General features: G+C 37.8%; 1 protein-coding gene across 1 annotated transcript in view; it reads right to left on the reverse strand.

Annotated features, from left to right (window-relative positions):
• Nucleotides 1-27475, reverse strand: part of RETREG1 (reticulophagy regulator 1) — a 487595-nt gene that overhangs the window by 422147 nt on the left and 37973 nt on the right. The window contains exon 2 of the mRNA XM_053714605.1: nucleotides 18498-18604. Coding sequence (XP_053570580.1) covers nucleotides 18498-18604 — 107 coding nt within the window. The remainder of the gene's footprint in view (nucleotides 1-18497; nucleotides 18605-27475) is intronic.

The raw sequence follows: 27475 nt of genomic DNA on the forward strand, positions 1-27475 counted from the left end.
AGAATTTATTTGCATATTATGGTGGAAAATAAGTATTTGGTCACCTACAAACAAGCAAGATTTCTGGCTCTCACATACCTGTATCTTCTTCTTTAAGAGGCTCCTCTGTCATCCACTCATTACCTGTATTAATGGCACCTGTTTGAACTTGTTATCAGTATAAAAGACACCTGTCCACAACCTCAAACAGTCACACTCCAAACTCCACTATGGTGAAGACCAAAGACCTGTTCGAAGGAAACCAGAAACAAAATTGTAGACCTACACCAGGCTGGGAAGACTGAATCTGCAATAGGCAATCAGCTTGGTGTGAAGAAATCAACTGTGGGAGCAATAATTAGAAAATGGAAGACATACAATACCACTGATAATCTCCCTCGATCTGGGGATCCACGCAAGATCTCTCCCCGTGGGGTCAAAATGATCACAAGAACGGTGAGAAAACATCCCAGAACCACACGGGGGGACCTAGTGAATGACCTGCAGAGAGCTGTACCAACGTAACAAAGGCTACCATCAGTAACACACTACGCTGCCAGGGACTCAGATCCTGCAGTGCCAGACGTGTCCCCCTGCTTAAGCCAGTACATGTCCGGGCCCATCTGAAGTATGCTAGAGAGCATTTGGATGATCCAGAAGCAGATTGGGAGAATGTCATATGGTCAGATGAAACCAAAGTAGAACTGTTTGGTAGAAACACAACTTGTGGTGTTTGGAGGAGAGAGAACACCATACCTACTGTGAAACATGGGGGTGGCAACTTCATGCGTTGGGGCTGTTTCTCTGCAAAGGGAACAGGACGACTGATCCGTGTACATGAAAGAATGAATGGGGCCATGTATCGTGAGATTTTGAGTGCAAACTTCCTTCCATCAGCAAGGGCATTGAAGATGAAATGTGGCTGGGTCTTTCAGCATGACAATGATCCCAAACACACCACCCGGGCAATGAAGGAGTGGCTTCGTAAGAATCATTTCAAGGTCCTGGAGTGGCCTAGACAGTCTCCAGATCTCAACCCCATAGAAAACCTTTGGAGGGAATTGAAAGTCCGTGTTGCCCAGCGACAGCCCCAAAACATCACTGCTCTAGAGGAGATCTGCATGCAGGAATGGGCCAACATACCAGCAACATTGTGTGACAACCTTGTGAAGACTTACAGAAAACGTTTGACCTCTGTCATTGCCAACAAAGGATATATAACAAAGTATTGAGACGAACTTTTGATATTGACTAAATACTTATTTTCCACCATAATTTGCAAATAAATTCTTTCCAAATCAGACAATGTGATTGTCTGGATTTGTTTCCACATTTTGTCTCTCATAGTTGAGGTATACCTATGATGAAAATTACAGGCCTCTCTCATCTTCTTAAGTTGGAGAACTTTCACAATTGGTGGCTGACTTTTTTTCCCCACTGTAATCACAAAGGAGGATAAGAATATACAGAACCCAAAAAGTTAACCAAAACACAAATAAAGAATACAGTACAGACAAAGGGCTTAGCCATATCAAGAGTATAGTAACTATCACTTTTTGTTTACCTAATGGCTGTATGCTCATGATTAATCAAATTATGATAATGTAATTGAAATTAGTTTTACCATTATCCTCGTTTTGCACCTTATTTTTAGTTTGTAAGGGTATTTGAACACCCAAACTACTTCTTTCTCAAGAGCAATGGAACCAAAAGCAGCAGAAATAATCCTAATAATAGGAAATATATTTTGCCTATTATGAAGATAGTACTAGATACCAGGCTGAATAAAGCCTTTGTTACATTTTAGAACTGCTATATTTGGAATATTAATTGGCTAACATTAGGATAGATTTTGTATATTATGGATATAATCTATAACAATGAGCCCATGGCAATCACCAAGAGTCGACTGAGACCTGTGTTTAAGGGACTCTCACCCCTCCTCTCCTAATTTTAAGGAAAAATAACATGTTAAGGAGGAATTAACAACAACAACAAAAAAGTGTGGGGGGGGGCAGGAAAAAATAAGGGACTGTTTGAACTAGGCATCTTATCGAAGATCGGGAAGAAGTAGTTAGAATTAGTCTTGGAACATTTCATTCCATTGAGACCAAACTTCAAAATGATCATGAAGCCTGTCTTTAATTCTATAAACATATTCTTCCATTTTCTTTATATACTTCATTTAGGTTATGACCGCCTGAAGTGTGGGCGGCATTGATTGTTTCCACTCTATGGCTATAATCAACTTGGTTGATGTTAAGAAATAAGTAAGAAACAATTTCCTAGGTAATGTCATCTTTGGAAGAGACATGTGAAGTAAGCCTGACTCAGGCGTGTGTGAAATGTTGAAGTTCATGTCTATTAGTAATCTAAAACATTCCCTCCAGAATGGTCTAAGTCTGGGGTATATGTGAACCCATGTACCTAACTGACCACAATTTCTCCAACAGAGAGGTGAGACATTTTGAAAAATCTTATGTAAGTGTATTGGAGCTAAGTGCTATCTTACCGCTACCTTATAGTGTAGCTCCCAAAGAGCAGTGCTATGTAAGGCTTTCCTAGCAAAAACTAGTTCCCTATTCCAAGAGTTGGTGTCTACTGGCAAGCCAAGGTCTCTCTCCCAAGCTCTTAGAGGATTGGAGATAAGTTCTGTCTGAACATCTGTAATAGCAGAATAATTAAAAGACAGGGTTCCACCCCTCCTACGGACTCTTAGCCAAAAGTGCTCCCACCTAGTCAGCTCTCTCAGGCCCTCCTTTTGGAAACCCCAAAGTCTTAGCAAACTGAAGAATTGCAAAACTTCAAATTGATATTTCGGGAGTACTGTATATCTTTCTATGAATTATTGTGGGCTTAACCACCTACCATTCATATATAGGTCCCTAACCCACAGGGAACCTAGGCTATCCCAAAAGGTGTTGAGAGTTTCCTGCATGCAACCTATTATACTCCGAACAGAATGGATCGGTGAAGGGTGTGGAGCTACATTGTAAAGATGTTTAGTTTTATCCCAAAAGTTTAGGTTATCCAGCAAAATAGGGTGATCAATTCCCATATGACTTCTGTGAAGAGATGAAATCCAAATCAGGTCCGGCAGCTGTATGGAGCAAGGTATTAAGGCCAATTCCCCCTCTTGCCACCTAGTAGGGTTTGTAATGTTGCCCCAGCCTAATATGTGAGAGAGACGTGCTGCATTGTGGTAAAGAATCAGATTCGGAAAAAAGAGAGCCCTCCTTTACTCCCTTTACTGATTGGTTTCTGGAGTATGTGCCTGGATGTACGTGATTTTTACTTTTCCATATATATGTGGTGATCATACCTTGGAATTTATTAAGTATTGTTCTAGGAACCTGAACCGGAATGCACCTAAACAAGTAAGTGACCTTTGTAAGGAAGGACATCTTTACGGCAGCAATCCTCCCTTTTCAAGAAATTTCAGCAAACTCCCATGAGTCTAATAGGGTACGAAATTCGGGAAGTCTATCTGTGAAGTTTTTAGTTAGTACTAGAGATGTGTCTGGGCCTAGAAAGACACCTAAATGTTTAATAAATTCTCCAGACCTGTTAAATCTATATCTAATTTGAAGATATCCCAAATCTTCTTTTGTCATGTTATATGAAGGACTTCCGATTTGGCTACATTCAGTTTGTAGAAACTTAAGTCCCCAAAAAAAACTTAGAGATCCATAACTACCGGTAAAGATGTTCTAGGGGATGTGAGTAGTACCATAATATTGTCTGCGAATAGGGCGATTTTATGTTGGGATTCACCAATTTCCATACCTGTAATATTGTCCACCTTCCTTATGGCTTGTGCCAAGGACTTTACAGCCAGCACAAAAAAGCAATGGTGACAGGGGGCATTCCTGACGCGTACCATTTGTTATTGCAAACTCATCTGACATGAAACCCATTCCTCTTACTCTGGCAGTGGGGCAAGAATAAAGGGACTTAACTGCTACCAAGAATGAACTCTGAATCCTAAACGCCTCCAAGGTTTCCCACAGGTAATCCCACCTCACCCTGTCGAAGGCCTTCTCTGCGTCCAATGACAGGGCAAGGAGGGGAACCCCCCTTCTCTTGGCCTCCGTGAGTATATGGAGCAACCTCCTTGTACTATCAGGGCCCTCTCTCCTCGGTATGAACCCCACTTGATTTCCGTGAATTATTGAGGGATTGTTTTTGCTAATCTATTTGCCCATATTTTAGAATATATTTTGGTGTCAATATTAATGAGTGAAATGGGTCTGTAACTGCTACAGCTCTGGGGGTCCTTATCAGGCTTTAGTAGTGTGACAATAGATACCTCAAGAAACTTAGCTGGGAATTTACCTAATGTAGCAGTTTCATTGAAGAATCTAAGCAGGATGGGGGCCAAATGTTCCCTAAAATTTTTACAAAATCTACTTGAAAAACCATCTGGACCTGGTGAATTCCCTACCTTCAAGTTTTTTATTACCCCATTAATCTCTTCTAGAGAGATCGGGTCCTTTAGATATTCAATATCTTCTGGAGTTAGCGATGGGAGCTCTAACGTGTTTAAATATTGCCTTACAAACGAACGATGCAAACTAGCGGTATTTATCTGAGAGCCTATATTGTATAAGGATTGATAATATTTATGGAAAGCTTTCCCAATGTCCTTAGGTGAAGTCATATTTTTAGAGCCATCCTTAATGGATATTATTCTACGTTGGGCAGCCCTGTTACAAAGTTTATTAGCTAAGTGAGATGTAGCATAATTATTATTATAATATATCTGTTTAAATTTTTCGAGAGTTCTCTGAACTCTCAGAAGTTCTAAGTCACGGATTAGGGTTTTAGTTAGCTGTAGCTGGGCATTAATCTGGGGAGTGTACTTTTGCATCAATTGGTGATGCAAGGGCCGCAAGCGGCAAGTCAGCTCAGCTAAGGATCCCCCCCTTCTTTTCTTTGCTATTGCCGCATGTTTGATGAAATAGCCTCTAATGTAAGCCTTAATTGCTGCCCAAAGAATCTGTATTGAGGTTTGGCCATTATCATTGTGATTTAAGAAATCTTTAATTGTTCTGTCAATATTATCTATGTGTATGGGAGTTCCTATAAGCCAGTCTGCTAATCTCCAGAAGGGTCCTACCTCCCGAGTTCCCTTCCCTACAACTACTAACGCCGAGTGATGGTCTAACCAGTGAGAAGGTAAAATCTTGGATTGCGACACCCTATCCAACCATCTTGAGGAGGAAAAGAAGGTATCAATTCTAGAGTAAGACATATGTGGATTTGAGTAAAAGGTGAAGTCCCTCTCAACTGAATTTAGTGCTCGCCAGGTGGCCTGATAAAGAGACCCTATTGACCTGTCTGTTTTTGCCACTGAGGGGAGTAACCTGTCCATTTCTGGGTCCCATACAAGATTTAAATCTCCTCCAAACACTAATTCTCCCTGTCTGACAGCAGATACCAACTTCATGAGCTTCCTAAGGAACCTGAGTTGACCTGTATTCGGAACATAAACATTTACCAGAATTACTAAGACATTGTTAATCTTACACACTAATATGATGTAGCAGGCTTGTGTATCTCGTTCAATATATATTGTCTCCAATGCGAGAGAGTCTTTGAATAGTATAGCAACCCCTCTCGATTTAGAGTCATGAGATGCTGCTATGACCTGCGAATAGTTGCGAAAATGGAACATTCGATCTTTAGCATGCACCCAGTGAGTCTCTTGTAAAAATGCAATATCTATATTGGGTTTTTTTTTTAAACTATTTGTTAAAAGGCTTCTTTTGGTGGGAGTGTTAAGCCCCTGTGTGTTGTGAGTTAAAAATCTTATGTCCACCATGTTTGGGGCGAGAGGGAGAAAAAAAAAACAAAGAGGGAGAGGGGGGATTAGGATATAAAAAGAAACATGAGTACCTCTCCCTGATGTGTAGTACTCTTAGTTCTGAGTTGCCAGGGGTTAACTCACTCCTATAACAATTGTGTGGAGCTAGACTCCGTATGTTGAATTTATTTTATTGGTTTATGAGTGTTATACTAACTTATCAGGAAATATATTGGAGAATAGCGGACCAAAGCTGCTTCTAAAAATACCCAATCGAAAGACTGGGTGTATTATGTACACCTTGTCTGAAGTAGAAATATCTATCTATGTAACAAGTTACTAGGTGTAAATATGAGGGACGGATTTTAAAATCTCGTCAGATAGAACGTGAATAGTAGTTAGTAGAGTGTGGCCGTTCTCCAACAACCTACAAGTGAAAGTAACTGTAAATAGGGGTTAAAGGGGTCAGGGAGAGACATCGGGAGCGAACTTAGAAAACATATAAGTATGGTGCAGATAGGTAATCCCATCAATTAATAATTCAACAAAACCTTGTCGCTAACTAGAAACATCAGATACCTTATTCGATACCGACGGTGCTTCAGCTGTGGGAGTAAACAGGTATTAGAAATGTAACATTAGTATGATTTTTATAACCTAAAACTATCAATAGATCCATCCTGAGACTCTATAACATACAAAACTAGGTTTATGAGAATACGTCCCACAACTGTGGAGGAGATCCCACCTCGGTCTTCTGAGTGTACCTAATTATGAAAGAAATGCTGGTTAATAGAAACAATGTAAACCTAGCATTATAGGGTGTAAGCAATACCTCTCCGCTAAACTCAGATAACCATCTGCTGTGGAAATACTTTAGAGGCAAAGCTACACAGTCATATAGTAAAAAAAAAAGTATCAGAACAGTCCATAAGCAAAGTCCCAGTGCACCTATTCATTAATTTTCCCTTGTTATTTTTGTGCCTAAGGGATGTCCTACAACACTGTAGGCCATGGAAAGATCGAGGAAGTCAGTTCTGAGCCAGTGTGTAGATGGTTGCGCACTTACTTGCTGATCTAAAATGGCATTTCGCGCCAAGTGCTCTCTAGGCCCTCCAATAGCCCTCCTTAGCCTCCTGCGGCTACTAGACAGTTTGTCGCTCCAGCGTCTGATGGCTTGAGCCCACTCCCGGTATGATCCAATAGGAGAGGGCTGCTGATAGAGCTAGCGCTAACACGGAGCTTGTTGTTGGCCGGAGCCATTGTTTTGCAGGCAGCCTGTCTGATGGTTGAGACTTTGCCACTTAAACTCCTAGTGGCCTGAGGGCGTCCCTGTCCTCACTCTGGTACCAGCTGTTCTGGTGCAGTATTCTGTCGGAGCAGAAGGAGAAGCCGCCTCTGCTGTGTAAGTCTCAGCCGCTATGGTCAGCGTAGTTATGTGGCCAGCTCCAACCGGCTCTAGCAAATCTTCTCCTCCCTGGCTAAGTAGAGCCTTGCTGCTCAAACAAGGAGAGAGAGCGGCAGGCACTGCAAAAACCAGGCGGGCTCATATTAAAGTTGAAAAAACTGAAAAAACTTTAATGAAAGTAATCTCAAAAATTAACATACAAGGCAAGACACAAGTACAGGGGGGGAAGAAAAAGAGTGTCAAGAAAGGCCTGACGCGTTTCGCGCCCCCTAGTGGCGCTTAATCACAGCCTATGATTAAGCGCCACTAGGGGGCGGTTCCGGATGCAGCTACACCGCGCTTACCTCTGTTTTGGCTTAGAGCCTTGCTGCTCTCCGGGAGGTAATAGCGCAGAATTTAAGTTTTTGAAAGTGAACTAGTGATATTTTAATCTTTTTATGTGGCAATATAGCTGGAGCTATGTAGAAACACGTCAGCTCAAACTGGTTGCTAGCTCCGCCCCCCAACAAAAAGCCCTTTTAAGGGCTATTGGTAGTTTATTCTTAGATTAGGGGGTGTTTTTATTTTGGGGGCCTTTTTTATTTTCATAGGGATTAGGTTTAATTTTTGTTGTTTATTATTTTTTGTAATGTTAGCCTTTTTTTATTTTATGTAATTTTAGATTAATGTAATGTATTTTTTTTATTTTTGTTTTAATTGTAATGTAGTATTTTTTTAATGTAATTAAGGGGTTAATTTAGGGGGTGTTAGGTTAGGGGGCTTAGTCATTAAATTAGTTTTTTGCATTGTGGGGGTTGGCAGTTTAGGAGTTAATAGGTAAATTAGGTTTAATGCGTTGTGGGGGTTGGCGGATTAGGGGTTAATAGATCTATTAGGTAGTTTGCGATGTTGTGGTTGGCGGATTTAGAGGCTAATAATTTTATTGGGTATTTTTTTTTTCTTAATACTTAGTGCGGGCGGCTAGATAATTTTTTTCTTAATAGTTCGTACGGCGGTTTGTTTTTTTAAAAAAATACTTATTACGGGCAGTTAGTGATTTTTTTTGTAATGCTCCGTTTGCCTTTGCTGCATCCCGGTGGATTCTAAAAATGGCAGGGTGGTGAAAGAATCCACCTGGATGCAGTGAATTCTGTTGGCTACACACGCAGCATGGCTGCCTCGGGTTGCCAACATTCTTTTGAGGATGCGTGCGCAACTGCCGATGGCGACGGGGGCGTTACAAATTATTATAGTAGAGATAGTTGCAAACACTGCTGCCATGGAGTGTCTGTAAAATTCTATAGCAGCAGTGTTTGCAACTATGTATAACATTGTTATAAACATAGTTGCAAACTGCTGCTAGATGGTGAAAGATACGTGCACGCTCCTGAGCTCACATACTAGACATACATTGGAAAATTGCTTAAAATCGCTTGCCCTATTCAAATTATAAACATTTAATTTTGACTTTACTGTCCCTTTAAGAACCCTTTAAATATTGTAGCCGGACTCAACTTTAAACTTTCAACAACAATGAATTAAAAGAGTAACTACGTACTTGATCATACAAATAATGGGTTTTTCCAAATGTTTCAGCTTCATTTGTTGGGATCTCATTAAATATTAAATATTAATATCTCATTATCTGAAGATGGAGAAAAATTGCTCCATTTTAGTGTAGGGGTGGATTATGTCTAAAAAAGAAAAACAAAATCTGAACGTGTGTGGTTTAATGAGGAGAACAAATGATTTATGTGGTTAGCCTTTGAAAAAAACACTTAGCTTGGCGTAAAAATACAAACAGTGCAAGAAATTCTCAGCAGTGAAGCAGTTAAACCATTATTACAGCAGTTCCATTAAAGGGCCAGTAAACTGCAAAAAAATCTATAATACATATGAAATAGCACTATATAAATATACCAAAACATTTTGCTATGAAAAAATTAAGTAAAAGCAATTTCTTTTATTTGACAGCTAACAGAATGTACATGTCTGTGTACAACTAAGCCTTAAGGACTTCTTGCTCATAGGACAATAAGCAGAATATGCCATTATAGAGGTACAAAAAAACAAAACATGACTTCTGTGCCAACCATGAAGCTGTACCTTCAAAGGGAAGCTAGCATCCCCATACATTTCTTCTTCCACTACAGTCTATGTTAAACCAATTTATTTGGGGCCACACTAATCCCAGAATCAAAAAGATCCTATTGTATAGATCCAAAGAAAGAGGCTGGCTGGGGGCCCTAAATGTAATATTTTATTATTACGCCACTCATTTATCTCATATTTTAAAGTGGAATCTCCACTCACATGACAAGGTATTGGTATGCGAGAGGAGGATTTATTGAAAATTAATAATCTAGGTCACCAAAGCTAGTTAAATAAAAAAGATAGAACTTGCAAAGTATCTTCCAATCATATTATTTCTGGAGTCGTATACGTTGCTTTGTATCATCCCATTTTATCTTCAATCCCATCTCCCCTTACACCCTTATTGGGTGGTAGGAGCTCTATTTTTCCACATTTAGATGCAGGGATTAGCATAGAGGATACTATTACTCATATTCTTAGCCATAAAGTGTATAATGGTGATACACTCAAAACATACATTGAATTAAGGAGGCATTTCCACGCCTCATTAATTTCTGACTCGCCTACTTTTAACTACGTTATTATATTTCTACCAACCCTGGCAGTAGAAATTTTGGCAGACCACTAACACCCTTTGAAATGCTATGCTTTAAGCATGTTTAATCAAAGGGGACAATTTCAGATTCTTACAAACTTCTATTGGATATCACATCTTAAATCCTTCCATCTTACACCTTATCATGGGGTAATGAGTTTCCTCCATAACGAAAGAACAATGGCAAAAAAATCTACCAAAAAATTCTCCATTTTAATTTCTACCTTAGAAACCAATTTTAAAATTGCTGATGAAGGGGTACTTAACACCGGTTTGCCTCAAATATATCTACCCCTTGGTCGCAAGAAACTGTTGGAGGGTACACTTGGTCATATTTGGTAGGATTGCAGGGTGCTATAGCCTTATGGGTCCCAAGTCATCCATCACATGGAATCCCTATTAAACAGATCCATCGACTCTACCCCATTGGTCTTTTTGCTCAATTACCCTGCCTCAAATTAAATGTAAATATAAAATCCCTTTATTTAAGCAACTTTATAATTTACTCCTAGGGGCCGATTTATTAAAGTGCGGACGGACATGATACGATGTAGCGTATCATGTCCGCCGCACATCGATAAATGCTGTTGTCATTTATCATTGCACAAGCAGTTCTTGTGAACTGCTTGTGCAATGCCACCGCCCTGCAGGTTTGCAGCCAATCGGCTGCTAGCAGGGGCTGTCAATCATAACTGCTGTTTCATAAATGCTGTTTCCGGCGAGCCTGAAGACCCCCTATTATCAATTTTTCCTCATTCTCTTGCTATCTTTATTTGAAAAAGCAGGAATGTCAACTTAGGAGCTGGCCCATTTTTTGTTCAGCACCTAGGTAGAGAATGCTGATTGGTTTGCTACATTTAGCCACCAATCAGCAAGGGCTACCCAGGTGCTGAAAAAAAATGGGCCAGCTCTTAAGCTTACATTCCTGTTTTTTCAAATAAAGATAGCATGTTGACGAAGAAAAATTGATAATAAGAGTAAACTAGAAAGTTGCTTAAAATTACATGCTATGGGGCATATGTATCAATGTGCAAGCGGACATGATACAAAGTAGCGTATCATGTTCTCTGCACATCGCTACACCTCGATAAATGCCGAGAGCATACGCTGTCGGCATTTATCTTTGCACCAGCAGTTCTGGTGAACTGCTGGTGCAATGCCACCCCCTGCAGATTCGCTAGCAGGGGGTGTCAATCAACCCGATCATATTCGATCGGGTTGATTTCTGTCCGCCGCCTCAAAACAGGCGGACAAGTTATGGAGCAGCGGTCTTTAGACTTCTGTTTCCAGCGAGCCTGATGGGTCGCCGGAAACAAGGGGCTTCAAGCTCCATACGGATCTTGATAAATATGCCCCTATATCTGAATCATGAAAGAAAACATTTGGGTTTAGTATCCCTTTAAGATAATGTTAAATTGCACAAAAGGTCTTATTCCTCGTTATTAGAAGAAAATAATCTTCCCATCTTTCTATTAATGGAAACAACTATTGACAAAAACTTAAATTGGAAAAACCACATTATGTTAAAATGGATCAACTAGACTTTTTTCCTTGATGTGGAATTTTATTGGAACAAAGACACATAGGAGCTTCATGAAAATGCTGGTAGCGATCTTGCCTGATAGGTTTCCTGAATATTGAATACTGTTTAACTTAATTGCTACTACTTTCTGATTTATTTGTTATTGAGCTGATTCTGATTGTCATTTTGGGATGTTATGATAAAATTTCAAGCTTGTTGTGATTGTGATATATAAGAATATGTACACTTGTTATCACTGATTATAAGGTCCTGGCAGAATATTTGACAACACTTCCCTACGTTTCCCCCCACCCCCATATTTTGGGCCAGATTACGAATGTCGTGCTAACTGTTGCGCACTAGTGATATTGGGTTTATTGCGGCTGTTTACGCACGTCAGAAGTAGCGCACGTCTTACAAGTTATAAAGTAAACGTATTTGCTTGAGTGCAATTATTATTATAATTTATTTGTAGAGCATTGAATTTAAAGCGCATCAGGATAGATTGACCTCGGAGCCCTGGTTAACTGTAGAGCTTGAATAAAACGTTGCACAAAACACATCAATAATACATTTAAAAGTAGTTACACTCATAATAACACTACCTACAACCCCAATTCCGAAAAAGTTGGGACACTATGGAGAATACAAAAAACAAACAAAAAGAGTAATTTGAAAATTCACCCTTTACTATATTGAAAAAACATTATTAACACATTATTTGATGTCTTACTTTGTGAATTTAATGTATTTCTGAAAATATACACTCATTTCAAATCTGATGACTTCTACACGTTCCAAAAAAGTTGAGACGGGGCAATTTTAGGACTAATAGCGATGTGACAAGTTGAAATAAGAAGGTGATGTTAAACAGGTGAGGCAATCGTGTAATCATAGTATATAAGGAGCCTCCAAAAAGGCCTAGTCCTTCAAGAGCAAGGATGGGTCGAGGCTCGCCAGTCTGCCAATGGATGCATCAGCGAATAATTCAACACTTTAAGAACAGCATTCCCCAAAGACAAATCGGTAGGATTTTGGGCATTTCACCTTCTACATTGCAAAATATAATTAAAAGATTCAAGGAATACGGTCAAATCTCAATGTGTAAAGCGCAAGGCTGATAATGCGCATGATCTCCGATTCCTCAGATGTCACTGTCTCAAAAATCATCATGAGTCTGTAATGGATATCCTGACATGGGTTTGGGAATACTTTGGTAAACCTTTGTCAGTCATAGCTGCATATGTAAGTTAAGGCTTTACTATGCAAAGCAGAAGCCATACATCAACACTGTCCAGATGCGCCGCTGACTTCTCTGTGCTTGGTTTCATCTGAGATACACAGTAGCACAGTGGAATCGTGTTTTGTGGTCCGATGAGTCAACATTTAAAATAGTTTTTGGAAAAAAACAGCCGTCGTGTTCCCCGGGCCAAAGAGGAAACGGAACATCCAAGTTGTTATTGGCATCAGGTCCAAAAGCCAGCATCTGTCATGGTATGGGGGGTGTCATGTCTATAAGGGCAACATTAATGCAGAAATATATATATATATATACATTTTGGAGCAATAAATGCTGCCATCCAGATGTCGTCTTTTCCAGGGACGTCCCTGCATTTTCCATCAGGACCATGCCATACCACATTCTGCGCGGATTACAAACACATGGTTGCATATGCAGAGAGTATGGATATTAGCATGCCTGTCTGCAGTTCTGACCTGTCTCCGATTGAGAATGTGTGGCGCATTATGAAGCGCAAAATAAGGCAACAAAGTCCCCATACAGTTACGCAGCTGAAGACATGCAGTATTCAGTGCCCAAACGATTAATAAGTGTTATTAAAAGAAAAGGTGATGTTACACAGTAGTAAACAGTTGACTGACCCAACTGTTTTGGAGTGTGTTGCAGTCATCAGATTTGAAATGAGAGTATATTTTAAAAAATACATTAAATTCACAAAGTCAAACATCAAATAATGTGTTAATAATGTATTTTCAATATAGTACAGGGTGAATTTAAATTTCAAATGACCTTTTGGGGCCCCCTGCTAGTGGCTGATTGGCAGCAAATCTGCAGGGGGCGGCATTGCACAAGCAGTTCACCAGAACTGCTTGTGCAATGTTAAATGCTACAGCATATCATGTCGGACAGTCATTGATAAATTGGCCCCTTTTTGTTTTTTTGCATTTTCTATACTGTCCCAATTGGGGTTGTAATTAAAATGATTGAAAACAAAACTGCATTAAACAGTTATAAGGCTCAAAGATATGAGGTCTCAGGTATTAGGAAAAAAAAGGCATGAAAAGGGCTGAAGATATTGTAACTTCGGCTTTTTGCGGTTAGCTCGCGAGCGAACACTTTTTACTTTCAACTGGTAATATGGGCAGTACCCAACGCGCTCAAAAAGCCGTAGTCGAGTGCAGTTAGAATGCAAGTGGGAGCAATAAATAACGCTCCACTCGTAATCTAGCCATTTATGATGATTTTTTTTTATCAAACTGTTTGTATTTACAAATTTGTAAAGTGATGACACATTTTGTTTTCTTTTAATATATCTGTCAATTTTTTATAGTTAATCAAAATTTAAATTTAAATTATTTCACAAAAAAAATAAAGGAGCTAGATATGAGGTCAGACATCACTCTTCTTAACCCCTTAACGACCAAGGACGTACGCCACACGTCCTCAAAAAAAATACAGTTAATGACCGAGAACGTGTGGCGTACGTCCTTGGTCTGGAAAGCAGCTGGAAGCGATCCTGCTCGCTTCCAGCTGCTTTCCGGTTATTGCAGTGATGCCTCGATATGAAGGCATCCTGCAATAACCCCCCTTGGCCATCTGATGCAGAGAGAGCCACTCTGTGGCCCTCTCTGCACCGGACATCGATGGCCGGTATCGTTGGTGGGAGCTTACGTGGGAGGCGGGTGGGTGGCCATCGATGCTCTGTGTGGAGTGGAGGGGGGCGGGATCGGGGGCGGGACCTACGGGGGCACGCACGGGAGCGCGCGCGTGCACGGGGGGTGGCGGGCGCGTGCACAGGGCGGGAGTGGGTGGGAACCGCTACACTACAGAAAAAAAAAGTTAAAAGTTAAAAAAACTAATAAAATTTAAATATTAAAAATGTAATCTAAGGGACCTGGAAGGGGTTGGGGGTTGATCTTGGGGGGGGGGGGGAAGCTACACTACAGAAAAGGGCATTTTTGTTTTAAAAAAGGCACATTTTTTTACACAACTGGGTACTGGCAGACAGCTGCCAGTACCCAAGATGGCGCCCATTAAGGCAGAGGGGAAGGGTTAGAGAGCTGTTTGGTGGGGGATCAGTGAGGTTGGGGTCTAAGGGGGGATCCTACACATCAGCATATGTAAATATGCTTTTTTTTTATTTAAAAAAATGGCCAAATACCTTTTATTTTAGTACTGGCAGACTTTCTGCCAGTACTTAAGATGGCGGGGACAATTGTGGGGTGGGGGAGGGAAGAGAGCTGTTTGGGAGGGATCAGGGGGTCTGATGTTTCAGGTGGGAGGCTGAGCTCTACACTAAAGCTAAAATTAACCCTGCAAGCTCCCTACAAGCTACATAATTAACCCCTTCACTGCTAGCCATAATACACGTGTGATGCGCAGCGGCATTTAGAGGCCTTCTAATTACCAAAAAGCAATGCCAAAGCCATATATGTCTGCTATTTCTGAACAAAGGGGATCCCAGAGAAGCATTTACAACCATTTGTGCCATAATTGCACAAGCTGTTTGTAAATAATTTTAGTGAGAAACCTAAAATTGAGAAAAAAATTACGTTTTTTTTAATTTGATCGCATTTGGCGGTGAAATGGTGGCATGAAATATACCAAAATTGGCCTAGATCAATACTTGGGGTTGTCTACTACACTACACTAAAGCTAAAACTACCCCAAAAAGTTCCCTACATGCTCCCTAATTAACCACTTCACTGCTGGGCATAATACACGTGTGGTGCACAGTGGCATTTAGCTGCCTTCTAATTACCAAAAAGCAACGCCAAAGTCATATATGTCTGCTATTTCTGAACAAAGGGGATCCCAGAGAAGAATTTACAACCATTTATGCCATAATTGCACAAGCTGTTTGTAAATAATTTAAGTTAGAAACCAAAAGTTTGTGAAAAAAATTGTGAAAAGTGAACGATTTTTTGTATTTGATTGCATTTGGCGGTGAAATGGTGGCAGGAAATATACCAAAATGGGCCTAGATCAATACTTTGGGTTGTCTACTAAAAAAAAAATATATACATGTCAATGGCTATTCAGAGATTCCTGAAAGATATCAGTGTTCTAATGTAACTATAGCTAATTTTGAAAAGAAATGGTTTGGAAATAGCAAAGTGCTACTTGTATTTATGGCCCTATAGTTTACAAAAAAAGCAAAAAACATGTAAACATTGGGTATTTCTAAAATCAGGACAAAATTTAGAAACTATTTAGCATGGGTGTTTTTTGGTGGTTGTAGATGTGTAACAGATTTTGGGGGTCAAAGTTAGAAAAAGTGTGTTTTTTTCCATTTTTTCCTCATATTTTATAATTTTTTTTATAGTAAATTATAAGATATGATGAAAATAATGGTATCTTTAGAAAGTCCATTTAATGGCGAGAAAAACGGTATATAATATGTGTGGGTACAGTAAATGAGTATACACAACGGTTAGTACAGCAACTCAGGAGTGCAGTGCAAGTGAAGACAGGGTCCTGCCAAGTCCCCCCAATTCCAATGATAGATATATATATGTCCACAGCACTGTATCTTTCAAAATACTTTATTCTCTGTACATAACAGGTACACAAACAGCGACGTTTTGAGTGTTGCCACTCTTACTCATGCTAGTTACAAACTATCAAATACAGCAATTTAAAACCCTCAGTTTGGCGCCAACCACTCCATTAGGTGGATCTGCTGCCCTCTTCTGTCCATTTGTAATAATACATTAAAAACATTTCTACTTACATGATAATATGTAACTAAAATTGAATACAATGTTAGCTTACACATTGGATATTTCTTTCATGTCTTTTGTTTTTACTTTTCACGTTTTTATAGGATCATATTTCAATTTATATACAAAACATTTTTTTCACAAATTTCTTACAGGATTTTTTAAGCAGTAATCTCCCAAGGTTATCCTTTAAACAGTAAAATATTATACTAAATAGTAAAGAATTGCACTAAACAGTAAAGAATTGCACTATAATAAGTGAAGAATTGCACTATAATAAGTGAAGAATTGCACTATAAAAAGTGAGGAATTATAATATAGACAATAGAGACTTTTATATTCTCATTGGTAAGAGATGTAATTTTTACAGAAAAATAGACCAATCAAAGTCTCTATTAAGCCCATAAGGCTCCATACTTCCCATTTCAAAGATCCAAAACATTTCCTTTTGTTTTAATATCTTTTCTCTATCACCTCCATTTCTCTGTGGACCCACACTATCAATCACTTGCCACCTTAATTGGCTTATCTGGTGGCCACATTTTAGGAAATGGTGGGACACTGGGGCTTCAGTATTCTTGCACCTTATGTTTTCCCATTTCTTGGGTGATAGAAAAGGTAAATATTTCTATCACCCAAGAAATGGGAAAAGATATGAGATTAGAGATTACTATACATGTGAGTCTAAATATGTAATCTATCTCATAAAATGTTCCTGTTCTCTGATCTACATAGGGGAGACTGCCCGTATGATCAGAGACAGGATATGTCAGCATCGCTCAAACATAAGGTGCAAGAATACTGAAGCCCCAGTGTCCCATCACTTCCTAAAATGTGGCCCCCAGATAAGCCAATTAAGGTGGCAAGTGGTTGATAGTGTGGGTCCACAGAGAAATGGAGGTGATAGAGAAAAGATATTAAAACAAAAGGAAATGTTTTGGATCTTTGAAATGGGAAGTATGGAGCCTTATGGGCTTAAAAGGGACTTTGATTGGTCTATTTTTCTGTAAAAATTACATCTCTTACCAATGAGAATATAAAAGTCTCTATTGTCTATATTATAATTCCTCACTTTTTATAGTGCAATTCTTCACTTATTATAGTGCAATTCTTCACTTATTATAGTGCAATTCTTCACTTATTATAGTGCAATTCTTTACTGTTTAGTATAATATTTTACTGTTTAAAGGATAACCTTGGGAGATTACTGCTTAAAAAATCCTATAAAAAATTTGTGAAAAAATGTTTTGTATATAAATTGAAATATGATCCTATAAAAACGTGAAAAGTAAAAACAAAAGACATGAAAGAAATATCCAATGTGTAAGCTAACATTGTATTCAATTTTAGTTACATATTATCATGTAAGTAGAAATGTTTTTAATGTATTATTACAAATGGACAGAAGAGGGCAGCAGATCCACCTTATGGAGTGGTTGGCGCCAAACTGAGGGTTTTAAATTGCTGTATTTGATAGTTTGTAACTAGCATGAGTAACACTCGAAACGTCGCTGTTTGTGTACCTGTTATGTACAGAGAATAAAGAATAAAGTATTTTGAAAGATACAGTGCTGTGGACATATATATATCTATCATTACAGTAAATGAGTAAGAGGACAATTACAGCTAAACACAAACAACTCAAAAATGTAAAAATAGCCTTGGTCCCAAACGGACAGAAAATGGAAAAGTGCTGTGGTCATTAAGGGGTTAAAGAGACATGAAACCCAAAACATTTCTTTCATGATTTAGGAAGAACATACAATTTTAAACAACTTTCCGGTTTATTTCTATTATCAAATTTGCTTCATTCTCTTGGTATCATTTGTTAAAGGAGCAGCAATGCACTACTGGTTTCTAACTGAACACATGGGTGAGCCAATAACAATGCTTATATTTAAGCAGCCACCAATCAGAAGCTAGAGCCTAGGTTTTTTGCTGCTCCCGAGCTTACCTAGATAAACCTTTCAGCAAAGGATAATAAGAGAAGGAAGAAAAGTAAATAATAGAAGTAAATTAGAAAGTTGTTTAAAATTGTATTCTCTATCTGAATCATGAATGTATAATTATGACTTTACTTTAACCCCTTTTTCAAATGTTGTTAAACTTACTCACATGATTTGGGGGGGAAAACTAGATAAAGACATCTTACCTCTACTTCTGGATAATATGAAATGCTTTATAATCTGAATTATCACAAGCCCCAGTAAGATGAGTGAAATGAGATGATAAAGTCTCCAGGGAGTCAAGGCAAGAAACCTAAAAGAAAAATAAAACAACAGATTAAATATTAAAACATATCTAGAGTTATCTAGAGAGTGAACTAAAATTAACACAAAGAAAACATAGACTGTGTTTGGGCACTGGTTACCAAAATTAACTCCTAAAGGGACAATTCCAATTAAGCGACAGTTTGGGATGGATGAATACAGTACGTTTTTTCCCCACTAAAAATAATGTTAACTTTCAAATGTCTTGTTTACTGTTGAAAATGCTTGTCAATATACATTAGTTAGAATAAGCATATTCAGCCAAAATGTGTTAATTCTAATTAATCTTCTGAAAGATTAATCCATTCATAGTGTAAGTAGCTAAACATTTTTTATTAATTATAATATTAGTATTAATGGGATATTGTACTATAAAAAGTATAGACCGTAATGTGTTTCATTTTTGCAGTTGGAGTGTATAAAATTGTTTACAAACATCATTACCTATTTTGTTATTTAAAATAACTGATTTTGCCTGCTGAAACCACCACCTATACTGAAAATAACAATACTGCAGTATTGGCTATAGAAAAGCTATGTAAACGAGTGTCTGCAGCAGAAACAACCTCCATGGGAAAGAGAACCCATGTGTTTTGAAAGGGTGTCTCTGCAGCTGCTTTAGATACAATTGACTCTTTATCAGCTGTGTGTCATTGTCCATTTAATACACAAGAAAACTGTACTATTATGTTATGTTATCACCCAAAGGGTCAGAGTTGTCCCTCCTGTGAACTAGAATTTGCATTCTAGAGATTTTAAAGTGTATCACAGTGTCTACTAAATATATAAAACAGACCATAGTAATTAAACATACAGTATACCTAACAAGAAGCCATGATAAAAAAATCAACTAGAAAACAGGACAAACCAATTATTAAATCACGTTTCTGTTCTCTCGCCTGTAAATACAAATTGTACGTTTTCAGACCTTTTATCATTTATGAAAGTGCTATTAATTAATCACACATCAGAAATAAAAAAAAGAGGGCTCCCAGGGTTGCTAGTGATAAAATGGCATGCTCTAATGAATAACGTTGTTTTTCACTATAATTTGTCATTTAACATTACTAAAACAGAGTATTACAACCACTGAGATACTGGGTTATGAGTAAAGTAAGACTTATGGATCAGTTTTAAGTGAAATTATCTAAAATATGCATAGAAAGTGCTGCCTTAATGCTACTGCAACCAGTGCCTGTGGATTGTATGTTACAGGAAAAATTTATCAAGCTACATTCACAGGTTTTGAGACCTTGCTGTCATGATAGGTGTTTGTCTAAAAGAGTGATTTCTGTTCCTGCTGCAGTTAGGCATACTGTTCCTTTAAGGAGGCCTAGAAGATTAATGAGGCCTCAATTGCATTAGCCTATATTAGCTCTGTGTTTGTAGCGTATTAATAGGACATTCAACCCAAAAAGTGTTTTCATTTATACATATAAACTTGCCCTGGATCATCATTTCTCAATGTAGCCCATTTTTCAAATATATAGAGTTTGTCAGTAAAATCACTTTTTTTTTGTTTCAAAATCTCCGAGAAGCCCCTCCCCTTTTACGTCAGCAGTGACATCAGCAGGTTCTTGTAACTTGTGAACGTGTTCTATCTTGCTCGTAACTTGATTTTTGCGCATGCGCAGTGCACCTCTGGTATTGGTATTGAAGGGGAACGTTTGAACACAGGCTCATTATCTGTACGGTTTATAGTGGAAGTGTACCAGTGTCCTGTTTCTTCAACCCTCCGGCCGGCAGAAGTTATCAGCAGTTAGCAGCTTGTATTCTTCATTGCAACTTATATGGTATGTCACTGGTGTTTTAGTGTATACATTTCATGCTGGTATTTAGCAAAAATGACTTTCATTTCAGGTCCTTTTTTTTCCAGGTAGTACAGTGTGTGTGAGCTCACACATGTATGTGTTATGTATACTATATATGCTGTTTAACATCTATGTCTGGAATGTCTGTATATCAGGGGACTGGCTATTATAAAGAGCTACTAAATAGATTCCAAAAATAAAAGGTTTTATTCAAATATATAAGGTTTTGTTTAGAATTGCAAACGACAGAAATGTGGGAAACAGAACAGAAATGTAACTGCTGTACGAGCAAGATAGAACACGTTCACAAGTTACAAGAACCTGCTGATGTCACTGCTAAAGTAAAATGGGAGGGGCTTAACGGACATTTTGAAACTGCTGCAGTGCGAAAAGTAAGTGATTTTACTGACAAACTCTATATATTTGAAAAATGGGCTACATTGAGAAATGATGATCCAGGGCAAGTTTATATGTATAAATGAAAACGCTATTTGGGTTGACCTCTGCTTTTCCTGACTATGCTTTTGTTTAACCCTTTGTTTGGACTGACTTGGTTTATGAATTTAGCTTGTTTGTGGACTCTGCATTTGTTTAATTATTTTGTGCTGCTTTTCCCTGTGAGGCCTTACAAAGGTATGTCTTTCTTTGATGTTTGAATTTACAAATGTACAGTTACTTTCTAGTACTAAATTGTTGTTTCTTTTGTAGGAGCTGATTAAAGTACTTGAGAGAGTTCAGCTACTAAGTTTAGTCTCATTGCTCTCTTACCCATGGCTGTTTTTTGAACACTGTTTTTGCGTCCAGTGCTCTAGTAAGGTTTTGTGGTGAGCTGGACCTCTCAGCCATTGATTCCAGTTTGTTTTATTCTGCAACAACAGCATTCCACCTGACACTTAGAAAATGTGTTTGCTGTTTGTTACACTTGCGGTGCAAATTTTTCAACTACATTCTAAGCTTTATGTTCTACCATAGAAAATTGCAAAAAACTGTGTTACGATGTTAGATGGATGCCCTTCCTGTAGATAAGTGTTTTTCAAAGTGTGAGGCGGGCAAGGGGAGAAGCGGAACAGTGACTAGCACCATCCTATAGAAAACACAGGCAGCAGCTGACTAGGAAAAGATATAATGTTTTTTTAAGAGCTGACAATGACACTTGCCATGCAGTGGTGGAAGAAAGGCACTGAGGTCTGCAACTGCATTGCGTTTGCTGTTTTGATCAGTAACTTGCGTTTAACACAGGAGTAACAAAGTGCGAATTGAAATGTGAGTGAAGCACTCTTTTGGTTGCACAGAACCAGCTCTTGAGAGCTATGTGTGAACCATGGATTAGATGTAAACTCCCCAAATAATAACTAAAAATAAACACTATAATTTTCTTTAAAGAGAAAAATAAAGTAACATCAATTTATTTTTTTATTTTTTTGGGGGGGGGTGCAGTAAAAAAAAAAAATGTTAGCGAAAACATCGCTAGCGTTAGGATTTTTGCGCTTCTTGGGTTCGTTGGTATTACAAGTTGAAAAAAAAAGTATTTTGCGCTAGCGGAAACCCGAAAAGTGCAAAAATCCTAAATGGAGTTTCCGGGTGCGTGTGCATGTGTTCCCCCATAGAAAGCAATTGAGACAAAAAAGTTGAAATAGCCTAACACCCTACCATAAGCCTCTAACCTAATAACCCCTAATCCTTTAGGGGGTTAGTTGTTTGTTTTTTCACAAAAAGAGCTGATAACTTTAGGGAAATACCCTACAAATGGCCCTTTTTAGGGCTATTGGTAGTTTATTTTTAGAATAGGGTTGTTTTATTTGGGAAGGGGTTGTTGTTTTTTAAGGATTATTAGAATAGAATTACAATTTTTTGGGGGGTAATTTCTTTTTTTATTTTCTGTAATGTTAGTTTTTTTATTTTTTGTAATGCTAGGTTTTTTTTTAATTTTCCTGTAATGGTAGGGTTTAATTTTTTTTTTGTTATGGTAGTTTTTTTGTTTTGTGTAATGTTATTTTTTTGTTTTTTTCTGTAATGGTAGTTTTTTTTCGGTAGTGTTATTTTTTTATTTTTTTAAAGGTAAGATTAGGGGGCCTATTTACTATAGTGCGAGAGGACATGATCCGATATAGCGTACGCTGTCAGCATTTATCATTGCACCAGCAGTTTTTGATAACTGCTGGTGCAATGCCGGCCCCTGCAGATTCGTGGCCAATCAGCCGCTAGCAGGGGTGTCAATCAACCTGATCGTATTCAATCGGGTTGATTTCTGTACACCGTCTCAGAGCAGGCAGACAGGTTATGGAGCAGTGTACGTACGGAGCTTGATAAGTTGACACCTATGTGTTTATTTAATTTTACAGGTTAGATTGTTTTTAAAGTAGTTAGAATTTTGTTTAGTTGATTTCGGGGTATTTTAATTTGGGTTAAGTTAAGGGGTTTGGATGTTAGTTTACAACTTTGCAATGTGGGGGCTGGCGGTTTAGCGGTAATAGTTTAGTTACTTTGCAATGTGGGGGTGGTTTAAGGGTTAATAGTTTATTTAGTTCTTTGCCATGTGGGGGGTGGCAGTTTAGGGGTTAATAGTATTATTTAGTTTTTGTGATGTGTGGGATGGCAGTTAAGGGATTAATAGTTTATTTAGTTACTTTGCAATGTGAGGGGATGGCGGTTTAGGGGTTAATAGTATTAGTTGTTGTTTGCGGTGGGGGGCGGTGGTTTAGGGGTTAATAGTTTATTTAGTTACTTTGCAATGTGGGGGATGGCAGTTTAGGGGTTAATAGTTTATTTAGTTACTTTGATATGTGGGGGATGGCGGTTTAGGGGTTAATAGTATTATTTAGGTACTTTGCAATGTAGGGGGATGACGATTTAGGGGTTAATAGTATTAGTTGGTGTTTGCGGTGGGGGAAGGCGGTTTAGGGGTTAATAGTTTATTTAATTACTTTGCAATGTGGGGGATGGCAGTTTAGGGGTTAATAGTTTATTTAGTTACTTTGAGATGTGGGGGGATGGCGGTTTAGGGGTTAATAGTATTATTTAGGTACTTTGCAATGTAGGGGGATGACGATTTAGAGGTTAATAGTTTATTTATGGGTGTAAGTGTACTTTGTCATTTATTTTTGTTGTGTTTTGTATAACTTTTTATTTTTGAAAAATGATTGTGCTGAACTTGTAATATTAGCGAATTGAAAATACATCGCAAAATTGCGATTGCGCTAGCACAAAATCTTTTGCCCTGCACTTGTAATCTAGCCCTAAGACTTTGAAAACCCTTGCTGTAGATTAACAGGAAATGAATATGCATAAGATATAAATGTTTGGAGAAGAAAATGTTTTTGATTAGGCTGTATGCACTGAAATATGGAGGTGCTTTACACTTAGTAAGTTAATTCCCCATAAATGGTTATATTAAAGTTAAAATTGTCATAGATACTAAAATGCAAATATGTCAAGTTATACACCATCTGTTTCATATGACAAGAACAGAGTGTTGGGGTCTTTTTTATTAAACATAAAAATTCTGACATATGGTTATAAATCTTGTTTCCTGAAAATGTATCAACATCTTTTACATTATCAGAATGTCACCACCATTTAGTATGACTTTTAATAAAAATGCATCTATTTGTATGCTTGGGAAAATTTTGAAAACCTTTATAGCCTTGGCATATAATGCTAAAATAAATAATATTGGAGAAAGTGGTCATCCATGTCTAGTTAGTCTGGTACGTCTTTCTAAGAAAAATAGAAAGTTCTTTATATATTATTCTTGATGTTATAGAGTTGACTTTACAGTGTCTTGCAAAAGTATTCAAAAAATATTATTAATTTGCTCTAAGAATATATTTTAAAGCCAAAATCAGGTATGTCTGAAAATAGATTTAAATGAAAAAAGAATATTGAAATATGCCACTTGCATAAGTATTCATTTTAATATTTAGCCAATTCACCTTTTGCTGTAACAACAGCTTTAAAGGGACAGTCAACACCAGAATTTTTGTTTAAAAAAATATAGATAATCCCTTAATTACCAATTCCCCAGTTTTAAATAACCAACACAGTTATAATTATACACGTTTTACCTCTGTGATTATCTTGTATCTAAGCCTCAACAGACTGCCCCCTCATTTTAGTTCTTTTGACAGACTTGCATTTTAGCCAATCAGAGCTGTCTCCATGGTAAATTCACGTGCATGAGCTCAATGTTATCTATATGAAACACGTGAACTAATGCCCTCTAGTGGTGAAAAACTATCAAAATGCATTTAGATTAGAGGTGACCTTCAAGGTCTAAGAAATTAGCATATGAACCTCCTAGGTTTAGCTATCAACTAAGAATACCAATAGAACAAAGCAAAATTGTTGATAAAAGTAAATTGGAAAGTTGTTTAAAATTACATGCCCTATTTGAAACATGAAAGGTTTTTTTGGACTTGACTGCCCCTTTAAGTCTTTTGAGGTAAGTATCTACTAGCTTTGAACACTTGCTGGGAGTAGGTTTTTCCCATTTTTTTGACTGATATGCTCCAGGTGGTTAGGTTGTTTTTCTTCGTTCTGTTGCTATCTTTATTTGAAAAAGAAGGCATCTAAGCTAAGGAGCCAGACAATTTTTGGTTCAGACTCATGACAGCACTTGTTTATTGGTGGGTGAATTTATACACCAATCAGCAAGAACAACCCAGGTTGTTCAAAAAAATGGGCCAGCATCTAAACTTACATTCTTGCTTTTCAAATAAAGATACCAAGAGAATGAAGAAAATTTGATAATAGGAGTAAATTATAAAAGTTGCTTAAAATTGTATGCTCTATCTGAATCACAAAAGAAAATAATTGGGTTCAGTGTCCCTTTAAGCTTTCTTAACAGACTGCCAAAGGTTCTCCTGCAGTATTGCCCTTATTTTGCTACATCTAATCTTTCTTCAGATATAACAAGATGCCTAGGTCCTGCTGATGAAAAGCACCCACAAAGTGTCTATGCCTGCCACCAAGGGGAAGGGAGCTGCACTAAAGTTCCAGATATAGCTGATCTGCCACTCATTCACATGCACAGGAATTTACTGGGAACCAAAAAAATCCTAACATTAAACTCCAAAGATGGTACTTAACAAAGTTGAATCTGGGCGGTGGCGCTCCATCTTTATCCCGGCGGTGGTCCATCGTCATCCCGGCGGCAGTCTTCTTATCTTCATTCTTGTGGGCGAAGGTCTTCTTATCTTCATCCATCTTATCTTCCATTCCCAACGTCCTCTTCATGGGGTCACCAGCCACATGCTGAATTATTAATGTGAGGAACACTCTTTATATGGGTACCCTTGCATTCCTATCGGCTGATTTTCAATTTCAAATTCAATTAAATGTTTTTTTCTATTGGCTGATTTGAATTTGAAATTAAAAATCAGCCAACAGGAATTCAGAGCGTTCCCCTTGTTAAGCCCTGTCGTATTACATTATCTCTTGTTTACTTAAAAAATGTAGAACACAACCCTTGCAGAACTTTTTTTTCATAATCATGTTGAGATGGTAGGATATGTATAGTAACATATATTTATAAATACAAAGAACATACAGTTGTGCTCATAAGTTTACATACCCTGGCAGAATTTATGATTTCTTGGCCATTTTTCAGTTCTTCAGCTTTTTACAGTTATACTGCATCAGTTTCAAGTGATTTAGCATATGAGTATTATGTCCCTTTAAGGCTTTCAGAGTTTCAAAGGTTGCTTAAAGACACAACTGTGTACACTAAGCTCTTTATTTGTTACTTAGTCATGCAACTGATGTCACAACACATTGTCACTTTAAACATAAATTACAGTAGTAATCATCAAAATATTCAGAATAAATAAAGCCATATTGGTTATAGATTTGTGGCAGGCGTTCTCCCAGATAGAGCAGAACCTATACACCCATAACTGACATGCGCTTTTTTTTTATTATTTGTGTGAAGTAGAAAGACTCTGTAGGTGATTTCAAAAACTGTGAATGGAAGATTTGGTAGGTAAGTGACCTAGATTTTTTTTATAATATGGAATTAAAGTTAAGATTAAACTTTAATGAATCAGAGCATGCAATATTAAAATTAAATTTACTTTGTTCTCTTGGTATCCATTATTGAAAAGCATAATTAGATCATGCTCAGGAGCAGCAATGCACTACTCGGAGCTATCTGATAATTGGTGGCTACACACATATCCCTCTTATCATTGGCCCACTAGGTGTATTCAGAGAGAGTGTATTGCTCTGGAGCTACATTTACCTATGTGTTTAACATTTTTGCAGGGGCTACATACATAGTTATACTAAAGCAACAGCACAATAATAAACTACTTTTACACCCCTTCAACATGAAGGTTGTACTTTTCATTATAGCTGACCTAGAGCACAGGTAAAATAATCAGCTGGTGGGTGAAAGCAGGTTAGTTACCATGGTTACTGATCAGCTGATTATTTCACCTGTGCTCTAGTTCAGCTATAATGAAAACGTGGCCTGTTGGGGGTACTTGAGAAACACTGGTCTAAGTTACATAAGTCCTTATAAAAATACTAATGAAAAGTCGGTTTTGGGTTATAAAATACAGTCAACTTGAAATCCTCTTAGATGTATTTAATTGATTGTGAGAATTAGATTTTTTTAAACAGTGCTGGCCAAATCGTGGCCCATGGGCCACATGAAGCTCTCTGAATTAGATTTTGTGGCCCCTGGGAAAAAGTAAAAATAGGAATGTGTGCCATAGTTTTTGTCGCCCCAGAAAAATGTAAAACTAAAAAAGTAAGCTTTGGGCACTTCTGGTGAGTGGGCAACAAAGGCAATATATTATAATTTGTGTGGATAATAACCAGAAATTTATATGCGGCCCTTTAAGCTTCTTAGGTATCAATTTGCGGCCCTTAAAGCTTCAAAAAAAATTGATCTGTAGCCCCCAAGCACTAGGAATTTGTCAATCACTGATATAAATTATAGAATAATACAAAAAGGAAATTTATGCTTACCTGATAAATTTATTTCTTTTTCGATACGATGAGTCCACGGATTTCATCCTTACTTGTGGAATATCGCCTCCTGGTCA

The sequence above is a fragment of the Bombina bombina genome, chromosome 5, assembly GCF_027579735.1.
Source record: "Bombina bombina isolate aBomBom1 chromosome 5, aBomBom1.pri, whole genome shotgun sequence".
NCBI lineage: Eukaryota > Metazoa > Chordata > Amphibia > Anura > Bombinatoridae > Bombina > Bombina bombina.